Below are 22,784 nucleotides of genomic sequence, written 5' to 3'. Positions count from 1 at the left end.
CATATCCATCCATCCATATCCATCCATCCATATCCATCCATTCATATCCATCCATCCCATATCCATCCATCCCATATCCATCCATCTGTCCCCTGTCCACCTCCCCCATGTCTATCACCCCATGTCTGCCTGTCCCACACCCCCCCATTCCAATCCATCCCTCCCGTGTCCATCCCACCATCCCTGGACACACAGGAAGGAGGTGATGTGCTGCCCCCCCACCCCTGCCCACCTGCCCCACATCCCCCCGCACTGCACCCTGCTGCCCCATCTCCTTGCCGTGTATGTGTGTTGGACGTGGAGCACCGGCTCCTCCCCCCCCCGAACTCCCCAACCGACCCCCGCGAGGCCCCGCCCCGCCGGCCCGCAGTGCTCCGCACGGCCACATCCCGCCCTGCTGCCCCACCGCGACCCGGCGATGTTTTCAGCCCCGCGCCCAAGCAGAGCCCGGCAGCACCGCAGCGCCCGCTCTGATCGCGGGGTCCCCCCGGGAGCCCCCGACCCGCATCCCCACACCACCCCACACCTCCCGCATCCCCACACGGCGCTGGGGGGGGATTGATGCGAAACCGCACCGGACCCCACCGTGTTTCGCCCCCCGACGCCCGGCAGGCAGCGGGGCACAAAGGCTCGGCCCCTCACGGTGGGGCCCCTCCAGCACAGCTCCGACCCGCCGGGACGCCCGGCCCCCCGCCCTCCCTCCCCCACCCCCTCCTCCCCTCCCTCCCCCTCAGCTCATCGCTGGAAAATCCAGCCGGATCCAAGGAGCTTTTCCTTTCCAAAATGTGCGACGGAGAAGCGCGAGGCGCTGCCGTAACCCCTTCGGTTCCTCCCTGCCCCAAACCCAGCGCGGTTCATCGGCTCGGTTCGGGCCGCTCGGGGACCCCGCGGGAGCTGCCGGCTGTCCTGGGGCCGGGGCCGGGCACGCTCCGGCCACCCGCAAAGCGCAGCTCAGCACCGACCCGGCCCGGCCTCGCTCCGCTCAGGACAAAGTTCTGTCCCGGTCCCCATCCCGCACGCCGCCAGCACGACTCGCACCCAGCCGGGATCCCCCCGCTCGTCCCCCGGCTCCCGCATCCCCAATCCTGCCCCAAATGCCGCTATTTCCTCGGGGCCGACGCTGCGCCCCGCGGCGGGGATTCCTCGGCTCGCGCTGAAATTGCGGGCCGGTTTCGTCCTCCTTTTTCTCCCCCCATCGTTCTGCACAAGCTCTTTGTTTGCGGCAGGACGGGCCGCACAGCCGCGGCCCCCAGAGCGGCCCTGCACCGTCCCAGCGCCCTGCTCGGCGTGGGGAGGAAATAAAACAGAGCGGCGAGGAGGACAGCGGTGCTTGTTTCACTCTCTGTATTTGCCAAAGGCGCAGCTGCCCACTTGGGTCCGACGCGTCGCTCCGAAGCCCGAACGCGGCGCAGCTCCCGGGCCGGGATCCGGGAGGAGCCGGGAAACGCGGCGGCACAAACGGCGCTTCTTCCTCCCTTCGGTCCCCGCTCCGTCCTACCGGCTGGGCGGCACTGAGGAGCTGGACCAGCACCGCGGCCGGCTCTCGGCTTTGGGTTCCTTTTCCCCTCTTTTTAAATAGAAATATATAATTAAAATTTACAAGTGCTATTTACAGGTTTAATTACAAAACAACCAACAATAATAACTCGGAGAGAGAGACAGAGAGAGAAAGAGGAAAGAGCGAGAGATGGGGAGGTGGGGGGGACGCAGGGCAGCCCTCGGCTCACACGGTGGTCTCTCCCTGCCTGCTGTTGGTCAGCCTGGTGTAGAACTTCCTCCACGAGTGCAGCGTTTTGCCCGACCAGATCCAGAAGCCCGAGGTGATGCCCACGATGAGGGTCATGAGGTACTTGATCATGTAGACGGTGAAGTCCGGGCTCATGCGCGGCGTGAAGTGCAGCGGGCAGGGGATGGCCAGGCTCTTGCAGTGCTGGCTGATCCAGCTGCGCTCCCAGTGCTGCCGGAAGGCCTGCTCGTAGAAGTAGCAGGCGATGACGATGGTGGCCGGCACGGTGTAGAGCACGCTGAACACCCCGATGCGCACCATCAGCCGCTCCAGCTTCTCCGTCTTGGTGCCGCCGTGCTTCATGATGGTGCGGATGCGGAAGAGGGAGACGAAGCCGGCCAGCAGGAAGGAGGTGCCGATGAAGAGGTAGACGAAGAGCGGCGCCAGCACGAAGCCCCGCAGCGGGTCGATGCCGTTGAGCCCCACGAAGCAGACGCCGCTCAGCAGGTCGCCGTCGATCTGCCCCATGGCCAGGATGGTGATGGTCTTGACGGCCGGCACGGCCCAGGCGGCCAGGTGGAAGTACTGCGAGTTGGCCTCGATGGCCTCGTGGCCCCACTTCATGCCGGCGGCCAGGAACCAGGTGAGGGAGAGGATGACCCACCAGATGGAGCTGGCCATGCTGAAGAAGTAGAGCATCATGAAGAGGATGGTGCAGCCCTCCTTCTTGGTGCCCTGCACCACCGTGCGGTAGCCGTCCTCCTGGAAGCGCTCGTTGCACACCACGCGCTCCTGCAGCACGAAGCCGGCGATGTAGGCCACCGACACCATGGTGTAGCAGCCCGACAGGAAGATGATGGGCCGCTCGGGGTAGCGGAAGCGCTGCATGTCCACCAGGTAGGTGGTGACGGTGAAGAAGGTGGAGGCGCAGCACAGCACCGACCAGACCAGGATCCAGACGCGGGCGAAGCGGATCTCGTCCTCGTTGAAGAACATGTGGCCGTCGGGCCGGGAGGGCTCGCAGGGCGCCGCGCAGTCCTTCTCGCCCAGGAACTTGTAGTTGAGGTAGCCGGGCACCTTCAGCGCCCGCGGGCAGTGGAAGGGGCGGTCCGGCGTGGCGTAGCGCGGCGCTCCGGGGGTGCCGTGCGCGGCGGGCGGCGCGGCGCTGGTGAGCAGGGCGGCCGAGGAGCCGCCGTCCTCCGAGTGGTTCTGCCCCACGCAGATCTGCTCGGCTCCGTGCCGGGGGAAGTTCTCGCAGCGCAGCCGCTCGGGCCACTGGAAGCCGAACTTGTTCATCAGCGCCTCGCAGCCCTGCCGGGCGCGCTCGCAGATGGAGCGGCAGGGCGGGATGGCCTGCTCCAGCACGGTGCACACCGGGGCGTACATGGAGCACAGGAAAAACTTGAGCTCCAGCGAGCACTGCACCTTGACCAGCGGGTAGAACTGGTGCACCTCCAGCCCCGCGTCCTCCTGGTTGGTGTGGCCCAGCAGGTTGGGCATGATGGTCTGGTTGTAGGCGATGTCGGTGCACAGCGGGATGGAGATGGGCTGGCAGAAGCCGTGGTCGGGGACGGAGATGCCCTTCTCTCCGTGCGGCTGCCCCCGGCTCGGCGCGGCGCTCAGCCCCGCCAGCAGCACGGCCAGGGCGGGCAGCGCGCCGGGGGGGGCCCGCATGGCGCCGGGGGGGTCCGCGCGCCGCCCGCCGCCCCTGTGCTCGCCGAGCCCCGCTCCCAGCGCGGCCCTATCGCGCCGTATCGCGGCCCTATCGCGCCCTATCGCGCGGTATCGCGCCGTATCGCGCCCGGAGCCGCCGCCGCGCTCCCACCCGCCGCCTTTGTGCGGGGCAACGCCGCGGCCCCGCCGGGAGGAGCGGCCCCCCCCGCCCCGCCCCCCGCCCCGCCAATCGCAGCCCGCCCCGCCGCACGCCCCGCCCCCCCCCTGCGGCCCCCCACCCCCCCCCCCCCGCCCCCGGGGGCGCCGCGCCCCTCCCCGTCCCCCCCACAAAAACTTCTCGGCGCTGCCAAACTTCTCGCCGTCCCTCCCCCGCATCCCCCGGCCGGACCCCCCCGTTTCGAGCTGGGGGCACCAAGCGACTTTTACGGCGACTTTCTCGATTCCCCCCCCCCTCCCCCCGCAAAGCACCGCTCCGAGCCCCGCTGTGTCCGCAGCACCCCCCCCCGTGCGGAACCGCTCCGCGGGACGGGGACAGCCCGAGACCAAAGCGGAGCTCGGCGGGGTGGTGGTGACGGCGGGGTGGGGGTGGGGGGGTGCTCAACCCCGGGGGGGCACAGCGGCCCTCGGCGGCAGCTCTGCCCCCCGCCCCCCGCTCCGTTGCCGTCAGCTCGGCTGTAGCTGAGCACAGCAGCCCCGCTCGAAGGGCCCCAGCGCCTTTCACGGCGTAATTGAAACCATTGCGCGGCTGCGGGGCGGGGGGAGGGGCGGGGGGGCGGCGGGCAGAGCGGAACCCCGCGGCCCCGCGTGGGACCCCCGCTGTTGTCCCCGCGGCGGTGGCGGTTGGGACCCGGCCGGGCCGGGCCGGCTCTCGGGGTCCGCTCGGAACGCGCTCGGGGCGGGCAGCCCGCAGCCCCAACCCGCACCGACTGAGCCGCCTCGGGGGGGGGGGGAGCATCTGAGTCTGCGGCCCCGTCCCCCCTCCCGGCGCTGGGGGAACCTCCGGGCACTCGTGGGGACGGCCCGAACCCCCGCGGGGACCGCGGCGCGTGGGGGCAGCGGGACGTGCCGGCGGTGTGTCCCGGCGGGGGGGGATCCGCGATGGGCAGCGCCGCAGCGTGACCTGCGGGACGGGACGGGACCCGGAGCCCCGCGGTGCGAAACGGGGCCGCAGGGCGGCGGTGGGACGGGGAGCCGCGGCGGGAGCCTCGGGGCTCGGGAAGGGCCCCCCCCGACCCGGCTTTGTTTCGCACTTAAGAGCCGCTAATTAAAAGCAGGCGCTCGCGGTGCCGCCGGGGGGAGGGCGGACATCGGAGCCGACACGTGTCCCGCGTGAGCAGCGCACACACGTGTGCACGCCTACGGGGCTGCGCGCGGCTCGGGGCTCTGCCCGCCTGACCCCCAGAGAGGCCGGGCGGCGGAGGGGGGCGGCGTGGAGGGGGGCGGCCCTCGGCTCACGGTGACCCCGCGGCCGGGGGTGGGATCCCCGAGCGTGTCGGACACGGCCCCGGCGGCGGCCGGCATTGACGGCTCGCGAGCGGAGCGGCGGAATGAAAGGGCGGCTTAAGGGCGTCCCGCTGCGCCCCGCGGATCGGGGCCGTCGCGGGGCCGCGTGCCGCCGTGCGGGGACGGGCGGGGGGGGCTGCGGGGCCCCGCGATGAGCGCCGTGCGGGACGAGGGGCCGGCAGTGCCCGGACACGAGCCGCCGGGCGCAGCTGTCGCTGTCAGTGCGCGGTATTTTTAGAGCGGGTGAGCGGGGGGGAGCGCGACCCCGCGTGCGGTGCTTTGCGCTCACAGCTGCCCCGCACGGCCCGGCTCTGTCGGCACAGGATCCCCTTCGGGGTGGCAGCGGTGCCGTGCGGTGCCCCCGGCCTTGCCGTCCCACCCCGGGTTGTCGGCCGGGACACCGCCGTGGTACAGCCGTGGTACAGCCATGGTACAGCCATGGTACAGCCGTCGTACAGCCGCGGTACAGCCGTGGTACAGCCATGGTACAGCCATGGTACAGCCATGGTACAGCCGTCGTACAGCCGCGGTACAGCCATGGTACAGCCGCGGTACAGCCGCGGTACAGCCGTGGTACAGCCGCGGTACAGCCGCGGTACAGCCATGGTACAGCCGTGGTACAGCCATGGTACAGCCATGGTACAGCCGTGGTACAGCCGTGGTACAGCCATGGTACAGCCGTGGTACAGCCGTGGTACAGCCGTGGTACAGCCGGGCCTGTCGGTGCCAGCTGTGCCGGGGGTCCCTGCCAGCGCCGCGCCATGTGACGGGACGTGCCGGCAGCGCCTGCTATTTATACCTGCCCCCTGTCAGGGCTGAGCGCTGCGTGACCCCGCGGGGACACCCCGTCCTCTTCCCGGGGGGGACAAACAGCCCCCGGGGCTCACGGAGCGCCCGGCGCCGGCTAAGGGCGGCACGCAGAGCCGGCTCCGTGCCCGGCTGTGCCGGTGCTGTCCCTGCCACCCCTGTAGGGTGAGGTGGCCCCACCGTGCCCCACGGCCGCCACGGCTGCCCCCTGCCCACCGGGGCCGTACAGCCCGGCGGGGGACAGCCCCGTGCCCACAGAGACACTGAGATGTCCCCATATCCAGTGAGGATCCGAGGCTCTGCTGTGCCTGACTTTGGGCCATCCCTGTGCCCTGTGGGGACACCAAGCTGTCCCTGTGCCCAAAGGGGACGCTGAGCCATCCCTGTGCCTGCTGGAGGCAGGGACTGACCCCTGTGCCCAGGGGTGGCACTGAAGTGTCCCCGTGCCCAATGGTGGCATGGAGCTGTGCCCAATGGGGACATTGTGCTGTCCCCGTGCCCAGTGGGGACACAGAGCAGTTCCCATTTGTGACCCAAGTGCCGGGGCAGAACCCACAGCCTGGCAAGCACCAGCATCCAGAGAGTATCCTCATGGGGCACAACACAACACAGCTCCATGGGGTACAGCACAACACACCACATCCCCATGGGGTACAGCACAACACACCACAGCCCCATGGGGCACAACACAACACATCTCCATGGGGTACAACACACCGCATCCCCATGGGGTACAGCACAACACAGCCCCAACTGGCACAAGCCCAGGCTGCAGAGCACAGTGGGGGCTGCTCCTTGCTGCCCCCCCATCCACTCCCTCCCCACACAGAGCAGAGGGGCCCATCCAGCCTGCAGGAAGGGGCCCCACGCTCCTGGGCAGCAGCGCCGTCCCCTGCTCACACACGTGTGCACAAACACACGGAGCTCTGGGGCTGTGCTGTGTCGGGGCTGTGCATGCTGGCACACCGGCAGTGCTTTGCATGTACCCGTGTGTGGAAGGCTCACACTTAGGGACAGGGCGTGATGAACACACGCAGGTGACACCCGGATCACAGTCAGCCCCGGTGCTGCAGGCAGGTTGTGAGCACACCCGTGGCATGGAGGGAAACTGAGGCTGAGTGGGGCAGGAGCCACTTCTGTCCTCTCTGAGCCACATTCAGGGGACTGAGGCCGGGTCGGGGCATCATGGAGGCACCCACCCCTGCGTGGAGTCACCTCGGGGGGCTGTGAGCCCCACAGCACCAGGTCTGTGCACACAGAACAGTGGGGTGCTGTGCCCACCAGTGACATGAGCCAGCAGGAAGAACACAAGGCATCAGGTGGGACCTGCACCGTGGCTGCATCCCCGCGGCTCTGAGCCATCCTGCGCTATGGGGCTGCTCCCCATGGCTGTGCCCTGTGCCTCTGTGGAGCCCCACACATCCCTCACCCCACAGCTGCTTTGCCTGGCCCCGTCCCGGCAGCCCCACACATGGTAGCAGGCTGGGGAGGCCACGGTGTGCTGGGGGTCCCATGGGGTGGGTGGGGGGTCCCACAACACTGTGGGGGTCCCGTGGAGTGGGTGGGAGTCCCGGGGTGTGGGTGACTCACAGTACTACGGGGATCCAGTGGTGCGGGTGGGGGTACCATGATGTGGGTGGGGGTCCCATGATGTGGGTGGGGGTCCCGCAGCGCCCCCCGCTGCCCGGCACGCAGCGCTGCCCGCAGCACCAGCGCCCTCTGGTGGGCGGGACTCACGGGCGGAGTCATCTCTATGCATGGGGGGGCACGGAACGGATCCTCCTGGAGGTGCGAGGAGCTGATCGGGGCAGCCGGCAGAGCTGCCCGTGACGGACGGACGGCGTCGCTGCACGACGGGAGGGCGGCTGCTGCGGCTGCCTGCAGCTGTGCGAGGCCTCAGGCGATGGCTGCGATGGACAGAGATGGTTCCCAGCTGGATGGAGGTTGGCCGGGCAGCCACAGCGCTGTGCTCGGCGGCTCCACGTGCAGGTGGGGGCGGGGACGAGCGCTGTCTGCCAGGGTCCACATTGGGACCAGTTATCATGGTCTATATTGGGCCCGGTGCATCTCAATACCATTATCAGGTCCCTATTAGGCCCGGTGCTCCTCAATACCGTTATCAGGGTCTATATTGGGCCCGGTGCTCCTCAATACCGTTATCAGGTCCCTATTAGGCCCGGTGCTCTGCACGGCAGGGCTGTGCTCATCCCGGCCGGCGCTGCTCCGTGTGGACAAACGGCTCCCAACACCCTGCAGGCCCCACAGGGGCGGCCGGGCCGCAGAGCAGCGGCAGAGCAGGCCCGGATCGCCCTCAGCGCCGTGCGGGGCCCTGCCTGCGGTACGTCCAGGCCCTGCCGGTCGTGCAGATGCTCTGTATAACGCCCTGCAAGGAGCCGTGTTGCAAGGAGCCGTGTTGGAAGGAGCCGTGCTGTTGCGGTCGGCTGGACGGCCCGCAGCTGCACCAGGGAGGCCGCGACCCCCACCAGGCACCGCCATCACCACAGCGCCTCTGGAGAGGACAGCGGGCCCCTCGCGGCGAGCTCGTCCTCCTATTGGTTCGCACCGCCATCACTCAAGAGATCGGCGCGTTTCCATTGGTTCTCTCCGAGAGGGCGGGAAGCTCAGCGCCCTCCCCGTGCCCCCTGGGTCGCGCCCTCGCCGCTGCCGGCTGTGCGCGTGCGCGAGGCACGAGGCCGGCTGCGGGGTGCGCGCGCATCTCTCCGTGCCCGGCCCGCTGCGCGCTGCGCATGCGCGGGGCGGCGGGCGCGCGGCCGCGGCGCTGAGGGGAGGAGGAGGAGGAGGAGGAGGAGGAGTGGGGGGGGGGGGGGGGAGGCGCGGGGCCGGGCCGCAAAATGGCCGACAGGTTCTCCCGCTTCAACGAGGACAGGGACTTCCAGGTAACGGCTGCGGCGCCCCGGGGCGGCCGTGGGGGTCGGGGTGGGGGTCGGGCCGGGGCCGCCGTTGGGCCGACGGGGCCGGCAGGGCTGTAGGCCGCGGGCACGGAGCGGGCGGGCCGGGGGGAGACGAGCGGGGTCCGCCGGGAGGGGCGGGGCGGAACGGAACGAACGGAACGAGCGGCGGGTCGAGGGAAGGCGAAAGGAACGGCCGGAACGGGGGGAGGGCCGGGGGGGAACGGACGGCGTCTGTAGTGCGGAGCGAACGGCCGGGCTGCGGGGAGCGGGGGAGGGAAAGGCCGCGGGAACCTCATGGCGGCCGGCGGGGATCGGAGCAGCTGCGGGCGGGGGGAGCTGGCGGGGAGCACGGCCTGGAGCTGCCAGCAGCGGGAAACGGCTCTGAGCTGAGAGGGAGCGGGGCTGGAACGAGCCTCTGGACGCGAGGCACGGCGGGTCCTGGTGCTCCAGCTCGGCCGGGCGCGGTGCCGGGGGCAGCCGGAGCCGTGGGGTGGAACCGCGGGGGCTTCAAGGTCCCTCCGACCGGACGCGTCCCGAGAGCGCAGCGCTGCCAAAAGGAGGAACCCGGTGGGTTCAATGAGGGCGAGAGCGGAGCGCTGCACCTGCGGGGGAACGACCACAGCGGCGGGCGGGGCCGGGAAGGCCGAGGGGGGCCCTGAGGGGCGTTGTGTGCTGCGGGGCCGGCAGGGAGAGGGAAGTTCTCGACCCTAATGCTCTGCCTGGGGGGGGCACATCTGCGATGGCAGCTCCGGTGCTGGGCTGCTCGGTTGGAGCATCTGGAGACAGCGATGGGGGCTGGGAGCATCTCCTGCTGGGGAAGGATGAGCGACGTGGGGCCGTTCAGCCCGGAGAAGAGACGGCTGAGAGGGGAGCTCAGCGCTGCTGAATGCACCCTGAGCCGCACAGTGTGAGCACGGATCCCTGCTGCAGCCCCACACGTGGGGTCACTTCATTAAACACCTTGCAGTTAGCACCAACACAATGTGCTTCTGCCTGCACAGTCCTGTGTTGGGCAGGTGTTGGGTTTGGAGGCTCCATGTGGTGGTTTGCTTTTGGAGGGGGGGGGGCAGGAACCTCACATCGAGAGTGCTGCAGAGTGGGGCAATGGGCAGCTGTGGGCCGTGTATTGCACAACGTGTGCACACGTGGGCTCTGCTCTCCTTGTTGTCGTTCCTTTGCAGGGCAGCGTGGCTTCACAGAGAGCAATGGGAGCAGCAGAACCTGCTCCTGTGTCACTGTGTGATGTCAGAGGGGGAGCAGCACCGCTCCGGGCGCTGTGAGTTGCTCTCAATGCCCAGCGCTGCCCTGCCGTGCTGACTGCACAATGAGGGCAGTGCCGTGCTGGCATGGTGCTCCGTTGTGCTTCCGTGGGCTGTAGCAGCCGAGGCCTCTGTGCTTCTATCTCTGTGAGTTCCCGAGTGAGAGGAGGGGTTTGTTTTGTGTGCAGAGCTTTCCTTTGGGGGGAGAGACCCAGAGAGAGCTGGAATGGAGCCTGCAGAGCAGGGAGGGCAGGAGTGATGAATTATAGAGGAGCTGCTCAGGTGGGAGATGGCCCTGAGCTCAGGTGTCTGCATGGAGCCCTGCGGGTTGTTCCTCAGAGCTGTGCTGCTGGGGCTGCTGCTCCTTCCTGTTAGTTGCCCCTAGAGGTTAAATCTGACTCTGTTTCCCCGTCTCAGACCGAGGTTGCTGGAGATGGAGCCCGGCGTGGGCTGAAGGAGGACCTGCTGTGCTCAGCGTGGCACCAACACGGTCATGGATGCAAAGTACCGCTCAGAGCTGGGGGCAGGTTGGGTTCTGTTGGTGTGAAGTCATGGCTTTCCATGCAGGTTCCCTCTGTGGGGCTGCGGGTGTTTAAAAAAGCTTCTTCATCCCATTTCTAGCGTCGGCATTGCAGGCTGTGGTAGGTGGGCTCGGTTGGAAGGCCGGGCTCTGCCATGGAGCTGGGATGGGGCTGTGGTTGGAGGAGCGGCGCTCAGCCCGCGTTCTTTGCAGTCTGCTCGAGGTCTTGTGATCTGAGGGACGTGCAGAGCCCCGAGAAGGGGAGAGAAACAAAAGGTCAGCAGTGCAGCGTGCGGGTCAGGGGATCCCGGGCTCCGGGGAGGAGAGGGAGATGCCTTTGGATTAATGATGCGGCAAAAGGAAGCGATCCAGGATGGGAAAAACAGCCCTCGGAGCTGCTCTGCTTCTGTCCCTTGGTTCTTTTCTTCTGGGGAGGCGCTGGGAGGGGGGGGCTGGGCAGCACGGAGCTGGCAGGGGAGCAGTCTGGGTTTGTGGTGTGCTGCAGGGAGCTGGTTACAGCTGGGGGCTGAGGGCTGTATGCGGCTCTGTGCTCTTAGGGTGAAACCAGCAGCGCAGCAGGAGGGGCTGGGGGGGAGCAGAGCCGGGTCGGTGGGCAGAGGGGTCGGTTGGGAGCATAGTGGGGCTAATGCCGTGCCTTCCTCTGTCGCTGTAGCATTATTGTGCATGGAGCTGTGTGTGCAGGGCTCTCCTGGTGGCACTGAGTGCTGGGCCTTGTTGTCCAGCTGTGCTGCTGCAGCTCTGGGCCGGTGGTGGGAGCAGAGCAGCATGCAGGGGTCCCTGCAGAGCTGTGTGCTCCACATGGCAGCAGGACGGGTCCCCTGTTGGGGTTTGTCACAGTGATGAGTGGCTGTGCTCCCCAGCAGGCAGCCCTGTGCGCTCCCAGGGCAGACTTGCAGCCGTGCTTCTGCTGTGTAGCTCCCTCCTCCATCAGCCCCGTGGGCACTTGGGTTCTGCTGAGGGTTTGGCTGCGCGGAGGTGGAAGTTGCAGGTGAGGAAGTGTGTGCCCAGCACGGCCGGCTGGGTGCTGCTGTTGGAGCAGGCAGGGGCTGTGCAGCCGCAGAGCAGCCCGCCCTGCAATTAAGGGCGCTTCTGTCAAAAGCTGCCAATTGAAATTCCCATCCGCTGGTAATTGCTTTTGTTGTATCAGCTGGAGAGGTTTTCTCTTGAAGCACTCGGGATGTAATTGCCGTGTTTGCTGTGTTTGCCTGCCCTGTGGTTTTGCTGCTACAAACTGGAGGTGTGCAGTGCCCGCGGGGCTGGAGGAGCTCCTGCTCCGTGCTGTGGGAGCCTTCCTTGCATGAGGACCCTCCTGGTGCATCCACCTCAGCACAGGGCAGCACGAGGGCTTGACTGTGCCTCCGTGTTAATGCAGGCTTTCCAGCTCCCATCTGCACCTTGTGCTGCGTTGCCTCCCTTTTTGCAAGCCCTGAGTTGTCCAGGAGAACTGAGGGCAGGATGGAGCCCCCGTGGGTGCACGTTGGCCTCCAGGCTGCATCATCTTCGTGCATGTGATGAATGCTGGAGGAGCACGGCGGAGCTGTGCTGTCTGGAGCACGGCTGTGTGCACCAGCCTTGCTTTGGAGCCGCTCCGTGACACATAGCTGTGTGTGCTGCACCTCCCCGAGGAGTCACAGGCTGCCCGTGGCTGTGCTGTAAGGAGTTGTGCAGGGCAGGATTGTAGCACCACGGATGTGCTGCTGCGCCCTGCCTGGCTCCTCACACCCACTGCTGGCTCTCTGCGCCTCTTAGGCCCCTTCTGGCCTTCCTTTGTGAGTGGTGGCCATGAGGGCCGGCAGGGCTGGCTGCTCAGCAGGGCTGTGTGTGCACAGCAGCTCCTTTTGGTGCTCAGCAGCTCTGCTTTGTGAAGGTTTTGTCTCACCTTTGTTAGGGGTTGTTCCCCTGGTCGCGGTGCTGGCAGTGCATGCTCAGTGCTTGCAGCTGCGTCCTGCAGGATCACGGTGTGTTTAATTCGTGGTTAGATTGGAGCATCTTCCCCTGCTCCATTGTCTCAAGGCACAGGGGCTCAAAATGGCTCCGAGTGCTGGGTCGGATCACAGCACGGCGGCAGATGGAGCTCTGCGGCTCCGGGGCCGCCCCCGTCCAGCTCCTGGAAGGATGCAGATACATCAAGTCAAGCCCCAGTCGATAGCAATGGGATTGCTGGTGCTCCAACAAGCTGGGTTTGCTTCTGGGCTTCTTTGCAATGGGCTTGGATGGCGTTCAGCCTTTGGCATCACTTCCGGGAGGGGACTCTTTTGTTTTTGTTAGCAAAGCCTGCAATGGGCCAGGCGGGCTTTGGAGCCGAGCTGAGCCTCAATGCCTTCAGATGGAGCAGGCAGGGAGTTTGGGCGGCACAGGCTGGCAGTCAGAGCTGGCTGCAGGCAGCAAGTCGTGCTGGGAAGTCAGAAGGGAGAAAAGCCAGCAGTTTGTAATGCTGCTGATCTACATGCTGTGCGGATTGCATCCTTGGATGTGACGTTCTGCTATGAGGGGCTGCAGGGAGGACGGCTGGTGTTCGGGTACGAGCACCAAATCCTGTTCTCTTGGCACTGGGTGTCCAGGGCTGCCTGGCTGTGAGTCCAGGGCTCTGGGGGCTGCCCTGTGCTCTGCCAGCTGCACTCAGCCCTTTCTCACGTTGGCTTCTGTGAGCAGTCCTTGCAGCAGAGGCTGGTGCTGATGGAAGGGAGCGGAGTGATGCTGTGCTCAGCAGTGGCACCAGGAGCTCCCGCTCAGGCAGTGCTGGGCTGTGAGGCGCTGGGAGCACTGAGGGGGTGTGGGGCAGCCCTGGGTGGGATGCTGGGTGCAGCGCTGGTTGCTGGGGATGCAGCGTGAACATCTGTGGGCAAAAACAGCTCGTCGTGTTTGTGGTCTCAGGAATTTGCAGCTTCAGAGAGGCCACAATGGAGGTGGTTGTCCTGAAATGGCTGCTGGTTCCATCCCACTTTGTGCACAGTGCAGTGGGATGGGAGAGCTGCTCTGCTCTGAGAGCAGCAGCCTGCTGTGTTGTGCTGCCGTGCTGGTACCGAGCCGTGGTGCCGTGCAGGTACCGAGCTGTGGTGCCGTGCAGGTAACCAGCTGTTGGTTATTTATTGTGCTGGCAAAATGTACCAAGTGAACACATGCCCAGACCTGGGTTGTGAAATAAGAGCTGTGGGCTGAGCCCGTGTTCTGTGCCATAGAGCTGACTGTCCTCTTCTCTCCCAGGGCAACCACTTTGACCAGTATGAAGAAGGGCACCTGGAGATAGAGCAGGCATCCCTGGACAAGCCCATCGAATCGGTAAGGCTGTGCTCTCAGCACCAGCACCCACCTGCCCCGTGCTGGGCCCCGGGCGCGCGTTGCTGTGGGCAGGAGGGGCTCCTGAGCGGGGCTGCCATCGCAGGGCGAGCTGCATGCTGAGCTTGTGTGTGCCAGGGCTGCCCGCAGCACCCCCCGGCTGTAGGTAACGCTGCCATTGAGGTTCGGTGGTCCTTCAGAACTGCCTTAATGCACTCAGAACCGGTGGGTTTTTTGATGTTTTTGCCAGTCAGTTTAATTGTCACGCAGACCCGAAGGGACAGCGGAGCAGAGCACATGCTCATCCTCTTTGGTCCCCGTTTTTTGGCTCATGATGGGTTGGGATGGCAGGATGACGCCTGGCAGCACGGCTGTGTCAGGGTTAGCAGCAGTTTCCCCACGGGGCCGGAGCTGCGGCGAGGATTTCCAAGTGTTGCTTTTGTGTGTTTTGTGGCTTGTTTGTTTTTTCTCCTTCCTCACGTGGAGAGCACGGCCAGCAGATGGCTGAACTGCCAGCAGATGGCTGCACGGCCAGCAGATGGGGCAGCTCAGCTTGGGGGAGTTTTCCCTTCTCCAGCTTATGGAGCTTTTTAAGTCCTGTCTCTGCCCGCCGTGGGTGCGGGGCTGTGCTCAGCTGCAGGCCTGGCGTCCAGCTTCAGCCCTGCAGCCTCAGCAGCAGAGGAGGAGACGTGGTGGTGAGCGGCTCGCAGAGCTCTGCTCAGTCACACCACTCGTGAGGGCAGATCCCCCCGAGCCTTCCCATTCCCACTTAAGAAAGGAAGCTGCCGAAGTTCCTCCGTGCCCACTTAGAAGCCGTTGGGTGTTAGCAGAGCTCGGTGTGTCCTCCTGGTGTGTAGGTGGCTGTTTGTGTTTGTGTGTGTTTGGATGTTTACCAGAATTTACACAACTTGGGGTGTTCGACGTTTTTCTTCCGCAGCAGTTGGTCCATATTAGCTAAGCAGCCCCGATCTGGTTTGTATTGCACGGTCTGCCTTTTTTAATTTCTTCTCTAGGGTTTCCTTTCCCCTTTCTTATTTCTGTTCTTCTGGTCCAGTGAACACTGCATATAGTACCTCCTGTCTTCTGTGCTGGCATGATGCTAGATCTAGGCATGGCAGTAATCGATGACGCATGAGATAATGCTGCAGAGATGGGAGTTTGTATTCAGCGTTGTCCTGAATACCGCCGTCGTGCATCGTGGCCTGGGGGTCTCATTCAGCTGCTGAGATAGGGATGAAGGAAGCACTCATGACGCAGCGTGTTGCTCTGCCACTGACAGACACAGTGGTGCAGATGAGCTGCCTGGTGTGCAGGGAGCGTGCGAGCTCTGGAGCTCCAACCCAGCTGGGGGCAGGAGGGCTCTGCTGCACCCCCAGGAGCTGCTGCCTGCATGGAGCACATGGAGCAGCTGTGGGGCACCTGCTGGCACAGCCTGTTGTCACCGAGGGTTTGATCAGCGAGGAGCTGCAGCAGGAAGCACACGATGAAATGGCAGCTGGTATTTGAGGGCTGTGCTGGGAGTGCCTCTGCTCACTGCGGGGAGGTGGGCTGGGCGGCCACTGAGGGTCCAACTGCAGCAGTTCCGGGGCTGTGCTGCCATCTGACTGGGGCGGTGATTCACAGCTCAGGGGAGGTTTAATGCTCAGTTTGGCCTCGTGCTTCAACTGTGCTCCCTGCGAGGGCTGTTGGACAGCAGGCTGCTGGGCACAGTGCTCCAACCAGCACCTGCTGCTGCTCCGTGCCTTCACGGCTCTGCCCTCGGCCTTGTGAGCAGGCCTGGCTCTGCAGGCTGTCCTCACACAGCACGGCCTCCATCTTCACGTTGTCTTCATTCAGAATGCTGGTGGTTCCTGGGAGACAACCTGCAGGTGGGAAATGAGAGTAATGCCTCAGGTTTCCTGCTGCCACTGGAAGTGTTTCCCACCCTCTCCATGGCCCACGTGCCTTCGTGACACCATAGGTAGTGAGTTACAGCTGAGGGGGGGGAGGGAGGGGGTCCCCCCACCAAACACAGAGCACACCCAGAGAGCAATGGGGAGATCCATCTCTGCAGCATTATCTGTTGAGAGGTGCTGACCGTACTGCTACAGCATGCAACTTGGAGGTGGCTGGAAACAACAGGTCTGGGAGTCTACAGATCCTTACAATGCTGAGACGCCTCCTCAATTTGCACGCCAGCCTTTGGTTCCGTGCAGCCCAATTCGTTTGGGCCGCAGACAGGTGCGACTCCAAGCACAGCACACACATGGCAGCAGGGCCGGCCCGAGCTGGGAGATGCAGCCTCAGCCAGGAGCTGCTTCCCATTCTCAAATTGAAAGTATTTCCCATCAATGGGCTCTTTGCAGCTGCACGGACGATGTTTTCGCTTCCCCCACAAGTGACAGCGCCCTTTGTGCTGCCCTGAAAGACCCTGCCTGTGTCAGCACGGCCGCTGCTGCTTGTCCCGAGCCGCAGAGCCCAGCAGAGCCCTCGTGCAGCATCTCTGCTCCCAGAGGGGCCGTGTTGGCTGTAACGCACTCGTTGTGCTGAGCTCCGGCGCTCAGAGGGCAGCGGTGACACGTGGCAGCTCTCACAGCCCGTGTTTCCCCGTGTGAAGGTGGCTCTCCTTGCCCCGATCCCAGGCCGGGTGAGCGGCCATTCAGCAGCACGCTGCCCCCTGCCCCCCTGCCCTCCTCCCCCACTGCTCACACAGCAGCCGTGCTGCCCGGCCGTGCCTTGCTGGCTGCAGCGCCCGCTGCCTTTGGTCGCACCACCTGTACAGATCTGTGGACTCCACTGGTTCCAAAGTGTAACTGGGAGAGCTGCTGGTTTGACATTTAGCAGCAGCCACGTGTGGACAGTGCTATAAATAATGTGCTTCTTGAAGCTGAATGGTGTAGCATTACTATTTGGCTTTTCTCTCTGGTCTTCATTGTGTCATCTGTAGTGAGCTCTAGGTTTTGTTTTGGGACTCTTTTCAACCTCTCGTTTGCATGGGTTCACCCCGTAGCATCCAATCCTCGCTTCTGGTCCCCGCATACACAGTCAGCACAGCTTACAGCCCACTCAAGAGGCTCATGGCTCCCTGAACTGTCCGGAGAGGAGCCGAGCGGTGCAGGCCGTGGGCTCACATGGCAGCCCTGCGCTGGGCACGGCTGGTTCCGGTTTGGTTTCCACGCAGCCCCATCTGCTTACAGCTGGGCCTCCCCGCCTCCAGCAGCACCGAACCCTCCCAGTTCCCACGCAGATCTCTCTGCTGGTGCCTTTCCCTGCTGGCCGGGGCTGTGCTGGGGGCAGGGCTGCAGGGCATGCTGTCACACGGGGTCACGGTGCTGGGTTCCAGGTGGGTTGTCCTGCCGGGCCAAGCATGGAGCTCACACCTCTGTGTGCAAAGTTCCCATCCACACATGGAAGGCCCCAGTGCTCCTCACCTGCACAGCCACCACTGCCAGCTGCGGTACAGGCAGCCCCAAAGCAGCAGCGTGAGCACACGGAGCTGCCCTGTGCCCAGCAGTTGTGCCTCCTGAGGGGGCACGAGGACGGAGGATCACAGCTCTGTGCCAGCAGGAGCTCATGGTGAGGGGCAGCGTGCCCACCTGGGAGCCCACCCTGCACACAGCTGGGAGCCCACCCTGCACACAGCTGGGTGCCCACCCTGCACACAGCTGGGAGCCCACCCTGCACACAGCTGGGTGCTGAGCGCGCGTGGGGCAGCGCGGGGGAAGGCCCCTCTGAGCACCCACTCCCCATTTGGGCCCAGCAGGGCGGCCATCCTCTTGAGTGGCGCAGTAAGAGCGTTGCTAATGTGTATAACCCTTCTAAATTGTTCCTTCCTGCCCTTAACATTCGTTCCCCCTCACTGTGTCGGTCACAACACGCCGCTCTTGAATCTCCCAGCTGGTCTTGACTTGTTGACTTTCTTTTATGCTTTCACTCTTCTTTAATAAATACATGACTTGCAAGCAGTGAATTGAAAACAAAGCAAAAGAAAAAAAAAAAAAACGACCATTAGTGATGGGACAGTTTCTTACTTTGTGTTACATTTAACTGTTCTTTTGACAGCCCAGTTTTTAAAGCCAGGTTCGTATGGAAATGCTTTCACTCCACTTGCACTGCTTTTGGAATAGCGTACCGCTCCATCTGTCGTTCCCTTTTGGTGCCTCGCTCGCCGTGCAGTCAGCACAATGTCTCATCCCCGCTCAGCTCGGGCTGCCCTGGTGCTGCTCTCCCCCCGCGGGAGCTGCGGGCGGCCCAATTCAAAGCCAGCCCTTCATTGCAGTGCTCTCCCAGCCACCCCGATCGGCTCCTCCTCGGGCAGATGAGACATTATGCTTATTGTCCCCCTCCATGCACTAATGGTTCCTCGCTGTTAATGACCGCTAGGCCCGTTTCATTCTAACACCTTAGTGTTTCGGTTAGTTTCCATGTGAGATGCATCACCCAGTCTGTGCTTGAGCTCATTTGATTTAACGGATTTCTTTATTTTGTTTTTACTAACCTCACTGTTTTTTCAGTTGAATATTGGCTGCATGCTAGTTTATATCTCTATATCCATATCTAAAACCCAATCAAGTGTAGCCTGGATTGTGCTCTGATTGCGTTTGGTTTTAGTGGTGGGCAGTGCTGCACTGACAGCTTTCGGTTCTCTAAATCCTGACACGCAAACCAAGCGACTAAACGCAGCGTAGGCCTCCGCCAGCCTCTAACGGTGCCGTCTAGGTGATGGATACGATTGTCTCAGTAGCCTGATTTGATGCTTTTTACTCTCAATTTTGACCGGTACACCTTTTTCTCCCCCATTGCTTTCTGTTCTTTTTTTGGTTGTTGTGGTTGTTGTCCCTTCCCCGTGACGCACACACGTTGCCCAGCACACCATCAGACAGCGGCCGACCCCGGCCCTGCAACAATTCCAGCCAGCAATTTTTGCCATTGGTCTCTCCCTTTCCTCGGGCACACGTTGCCTCCTCAGTAGCATTTTTTTGCATGCGTATCTATGTAGAAAATCTCTCGTTCATCACATGTGGCAGCGGCGGCGGGAAGGATAAATTACTGGAATATTTTTGGTTTGTTCTCTCTGTTCTGTCTGTCAGGATAATATCGGACACCGCTTACTGCAGAAGCATGGCTGGAAGCTGGGCCAGGGCTTGGGCAAGTCGCTGCAGGGTAAGTGCTGCTGTGGGCTCTCACAGACACCTCCGCTGTCCGTTCCTCCATGACCTGCTTTCCATCGCCGTGGCCAAACGGAGGCAGTGCTGCGTTTCTCGTGGGGACGGAGCAGCTCCGGACCGTGTGGGGCCGCAATGGGGCCATGTGGGGCTGTGTGGGGCTGTGTGCCCACAGCCTGCTGGCAGCCGGGGCCGCCCGGCTCCTCGCTGTTCCCTTAGCTGTAATATGAAGAGCTGGTGAGCTGTGAGCGCTCCTCCTGCCCCCGGCGGCCCTGCAGAGGTGTGTAGTGCTGTGTGGGGCTGCTGGAGGGGCTGCCTGTGCCCTGGGGATGCAGCCAGCTCTCCAGCTGAGGCACTCTGCCCTCTCAGACGGGGCTGCACTGGTGGTTGGTGCTTCTTGCTGCCCCTGACTGGTTCCATTCAGAGTTCTGCAGTTCATGCATGGCCTTCCTACTGTCCCTGTGCCTTCTGGAGCTCAGGGGGCTGGAGCTGTCGCCCCTCAGCATTCTGCAGTGGTGCTGCCTGGCTGTGTTCCTCAGCCTGCTTCCTTTGGGTGGGAGCAGTGAGCCAAGGGAAGGCTGGGCCCAGCACAGCAGCTGCCACGGCCCCAGGGCTCTGTGGGGGGAGAGGGGCAGCTGTGGGGACTTGCTGCTCTGCCCTTCTGCCTCCCAGCATAGAGTGGGTTGTGTTGGGAGGGCCCTGAGGTCACCTCGTTCCAGCCCTGCTGAGGAGCTCCCTGCTGGTAGTGAGCAGCATGCAGCACCGCTGGGCATTGCTCTGCGGGAGCTTCATTCATTGTGCTGTGGCTTTTCTACCTCCAAACCCATCTACAAACTGAAGAAAGGAAGCCGTGGCACCCAGTTTGATCCCTGCTCTGAGTCTGAGGGCACTTGGTGTGTGCTGAGGGCAGGGGAGCAGAGCAGGAAGATCTTCGTTCTGTGCTGTATTCATCAAAACATCCAGCGGAGATTTCTAGAGAGGGTGAGGAGAGGACACAGAGCTGCTGTGCTGTGAGCACCGTGCTGGAGCCTGCAGGATGGTGATAGCACGCAGCTCACAGCCCTTTGGGTTACTGCTCACCTTTACCTGGCGTCCTGCATTTGGCAGCAGAAGTGCTTTGCAGCCAGCCCTCAGAGCTGAATATTTGCGTACATTGAGATCACCCCCACCTCATTTCCATGCAGCTGACCTGAACAAAGCAGCTGCTGACTTCCAGCCCTACGGACCATTCCCCGTAGCTGGGGCTCCCTCCCTCATTTCAGTGCACCTGGAGGTTACACTGCAGGACTGTGCCTCGGCAGCGAGGGGTTGTGCACCCACAGCAGGGCTGGCTGCAGGAGGGGCAACTATGGGAGAGGCCTGCTGGCCTTCCTCCATCCCAGCAGGGAGCATTGAGCAGAGGAGCTGTGCCCTGTCCCTTCCAAAGCCCTCTCTCAGGGAGCTCTTTGCCTCCCCAGCCCCTCTGCGGTCACTGCGCCCACCTGTCAGGTCTTTGGGGCCGTATCACAGGGGTGAGCCACATGTTGGTGCTGTGGGTGACCCTGCAGGCTGCTGAGGGTGATGGCAGCAGGGCTGTCATGGCAGCTGCAGCGCAGAGGAACGCGCTCAGGGTTCACATTGCAGAGGTGTCGAGTCAGCAGCTCCCCAAATGGCCGGCAGCTCATCCAGCCCCTTGTTGCTCCATGTGGTAAATATCTGATCTCACAAAGGAGATGTTTGTGAGGCCTTGAGAAAAACAGCGCGAGGGAATGAGGAGTTGTGTGTTCATTTCCGGGCTCTGAAGCTCTGTGATGTGTGAGAGTGTGGAAGAAAAGGAGAAGAATGGGCTGCACCCTTAGTAAGTATGGGGTGGTTTGGCAGCCTCGTGTAAGAAATGGATGTAAACATGAGCTTATCTGCAAGCCTGCAGTGGGAGCTCACAGGGGTCTGAGCTGGGCACAGACAGAGGCTGTGCTGCTGAGTGGAGCATCAGGCAGGGCAGCGGGTTTGGCAGCAGGTTCCATGTGCAGGCTGTAGGGCAGCGCGGTGCTCCGCTGTGTTTGCAGCTCCTGCCTCTGTTCATACAGACGAAGCTCCCGGTGCAGCTGGTGCACAGTCGGGATCTCCTCCCTGTTACTCTGCCTCTCACTGGGCAGCTGAGGCGTTTCAGGCCTCGTCTGGAGCTCGTGTTTGTCTGTGACCCCTTCCAGAAACAGATAAACAGGATGAGCTCAGCAGTGCCGCTCCCAGAGGGCGGCGGGATGAGAGGCTGCCTTGTCTTCTGGTGCCTCGTGCAGCCACCAGCACAGGGCTGGGAAGGAGCAGCTCAGGGCCAGCAGGGAGCGTGCCAGGGCTGGCTGTCAGCAGCAGCGGCTGCTCTCCTTGTGATGAGCGGGCAGCCGGATCTGCAGCTCAGTGCACAGCAGGCCCAGGGGAGCTTGCAGAGCTTGCACAATCCTTGTGAAAAACAACCAAGCTCAGCCTCCGGCAGGAAGGCTCTGTAAGCAGGGATGGGGCTCAGTGCCGTGCCGGGTGCTCCATGGGGCACTCCTCCCCTGTTGCTGTGCCGCATGCAGTGGGCAGCCGGGGCTGCGCTGCTCCGTGTGCTGTTACGGGGCGCAGTGGGAGTGCTGCGCTGCTGCCGAGCTGCTGCCCACACTGTGGTGCTGCCCCGGTGGTGCAGCAGGATGCGGCCGCTGGGCTGCACTGTGGTCGTGCTGAGCCGAGCCCCGGGATCCACGCTGGGGTCCCGCTGTGCTCCCCTGCCCCACGTCCCACCAGGTGAGGTTGGGCCGCCCCACAGCAGCACGGTGCCGGCCCGGCCCCACGGCGCGGTGATGGGGTGGAGGGGTGAGGAAGCAGCCCGCTGTGGTAACCCACCTCCCTGCCTGTTTTGTGCCCCAGTGGTTTCTGCCTAACAAATGGTGTTTCTTTTTTACAGCGTTATGATCCTGGACTTGTTGTGGTGATGGTAAACTTAGCAGTGGTAATTTTTAATTTTCAGACTGAATTACTCCTTTTGTCATCAGTGCACCAATATGTTAGGCTTACTTTCTCTGTTGTAGCCATCATCCTTCTGCTTGGTCTTTCATTTTCCTTTCCTTTCTTTCCGCACACTTGTCTGATCCTCGTTCATTAAAGGGTATTGCTAAGGAGGGACGTTTCTGTTTGTGTTAGAACTGCCCAAATCAGTTCCAAAGTCCAATTTCTAATACTGTCCAAACTTGATTTTCCCCACTGTGGGCACCAGCACTTGCTACTGCAATTTCCAAAGAGATGGTGGAGAAGCTCTGCCCGCCTTACAAGGCGGACGCGGCTCCGCGCTGTTTGTGTGCGCGGCTTTGCCCTGAGCTCTCTGGTATTGGAGAACCGAACCCAAATCGGAACCAAAACGAAGCCGGGCTGCAGAGCGGTCAGCACGCGCGGCCCGAGCCCTTGTGAAAGCGACGCTGCGCTTCGGAAGCCATTTTTATCAGCTGTCTTTAATTGGGTCCTTTGGCTAAAAATGGCGCTCACTGCTTCCTTCCTTATACCATTGGGCCAAGGAGAAACGCTTCCAAACGGGGAACGGCGCCAAAGCAGCCGGAAAGGCGAGCGGGATTCCAAGGCACCGCTCTGCAATGGGTCAATGATCCACTTGGGGCTGATATCCACTGAACAGCCACTTGTGCGGCCACGGAGCAGAGCCTGGGGCTCAGCTGTGCGCTGCGCTCTGCATCCATCCCTGCCACCTCAGCCCTCAGTGCCCCGCGGCGCTTTGGGAGGGCGCGCGGATCTCAGAGCCCAAAGGTATAACCGTGTTGTATGTGTGTATAACAAAGCGGGTGCTCACGCCGACCCCAGGGCTGTAAACGGGCTGTTCTCTCACCCAGGGTGCGCGTCGGAGAAGGTAAGTGCTGGTCCAGCGGGTTTACATCGCAACCGAGTGCGCGGGCTGTGATGTAACGTGTCCAAAACTGTCCA

The 22,784-nt window shown here is 63.3% G+C and overlaps 2 protein-coding genes across 11 annotated transcripts in view; one reads left to right on the top strand and one right to left on the bottom strand.

The window, feature by feature from the left end:
- Window positions 1–1,584: 1,584 nt before the first annotated feature.
- Window positions 1,585–3,530, bottom strand: FZD2 (frizzled class receptor 2). Its single transcript, XM_072356727.1, has one exon. It carries the CDS (start codon window positions 3,398–3,400, stop codon window positions 1,724–1,726), a length of 1,677 nt encoding a protein of 558 aa, XP_072212828.1. The 5' UTR covers window positions 3,401–3,530; the 3' UTR covers window positions 1,585–1,723.
- A 4,994-nt stretch (window positions 3,531–8,524) lies between these two features.
- GPATCH8 (G-patch domain containing 8) overlaps window positions 8,525–22,784 on the top strand; it is a 28,803-nt gene continuing 14,543 nt past the window's right edge. The window contains exons 1-6 of one of the 10 annotated variants that reach the window (XM_072356723.1): window positions 8,542–8,607; window positions 13,627–13,701; window positions 14,636–14,670; window positions 17,740–17,757; window positions 18,768–18,840; window positions 21,763–21,807. Coding sequence is in view for 1 of the 10 variants with exons in the window: in XM_072356716.1 (XP_072212817.1) it covers window positions 8,563–8,607; window positions 13,627–13,701; window positions 18,768–18,840 (193 nt within the window). In the remaining 9 variants the exon portion in view is untranslated. Of the gene's footprint in view, window positions 8,608–9,024; window positions 9,190–13,626; window positions 13,702–14,635; window positions 14,671–17,739; window positions 17,758–18,767; window positions 18,841–21,762; window positions 21,808–22,784 lie in introns of those variants that run through there. The other 9 variants (XM_072356724.1, XM_072356719.1, XM_072356722.1 and 6 more) reach the window with 9 other exon arrangements.

This window comes from Excalfactoria chinensis, chromosome 24 (genome assembly GCF_039878825.1).
Source record: "Excalfactoria chinensis isolate bCotChi1 chromosome 24, bCotChi1.hap2, whole genome shotgun sequence".
NCBI lineage: Eukaryota > Metazoa > Chordata > Aves > Galliformes > Phasianidae > Excalfactoria > Excalfactoria chinensis.
The sequence above is the reverse complement of the archived record's forward strand: the minus strand, read 5'-3'. Positions and strand labels throughout refer to the sequence as shown.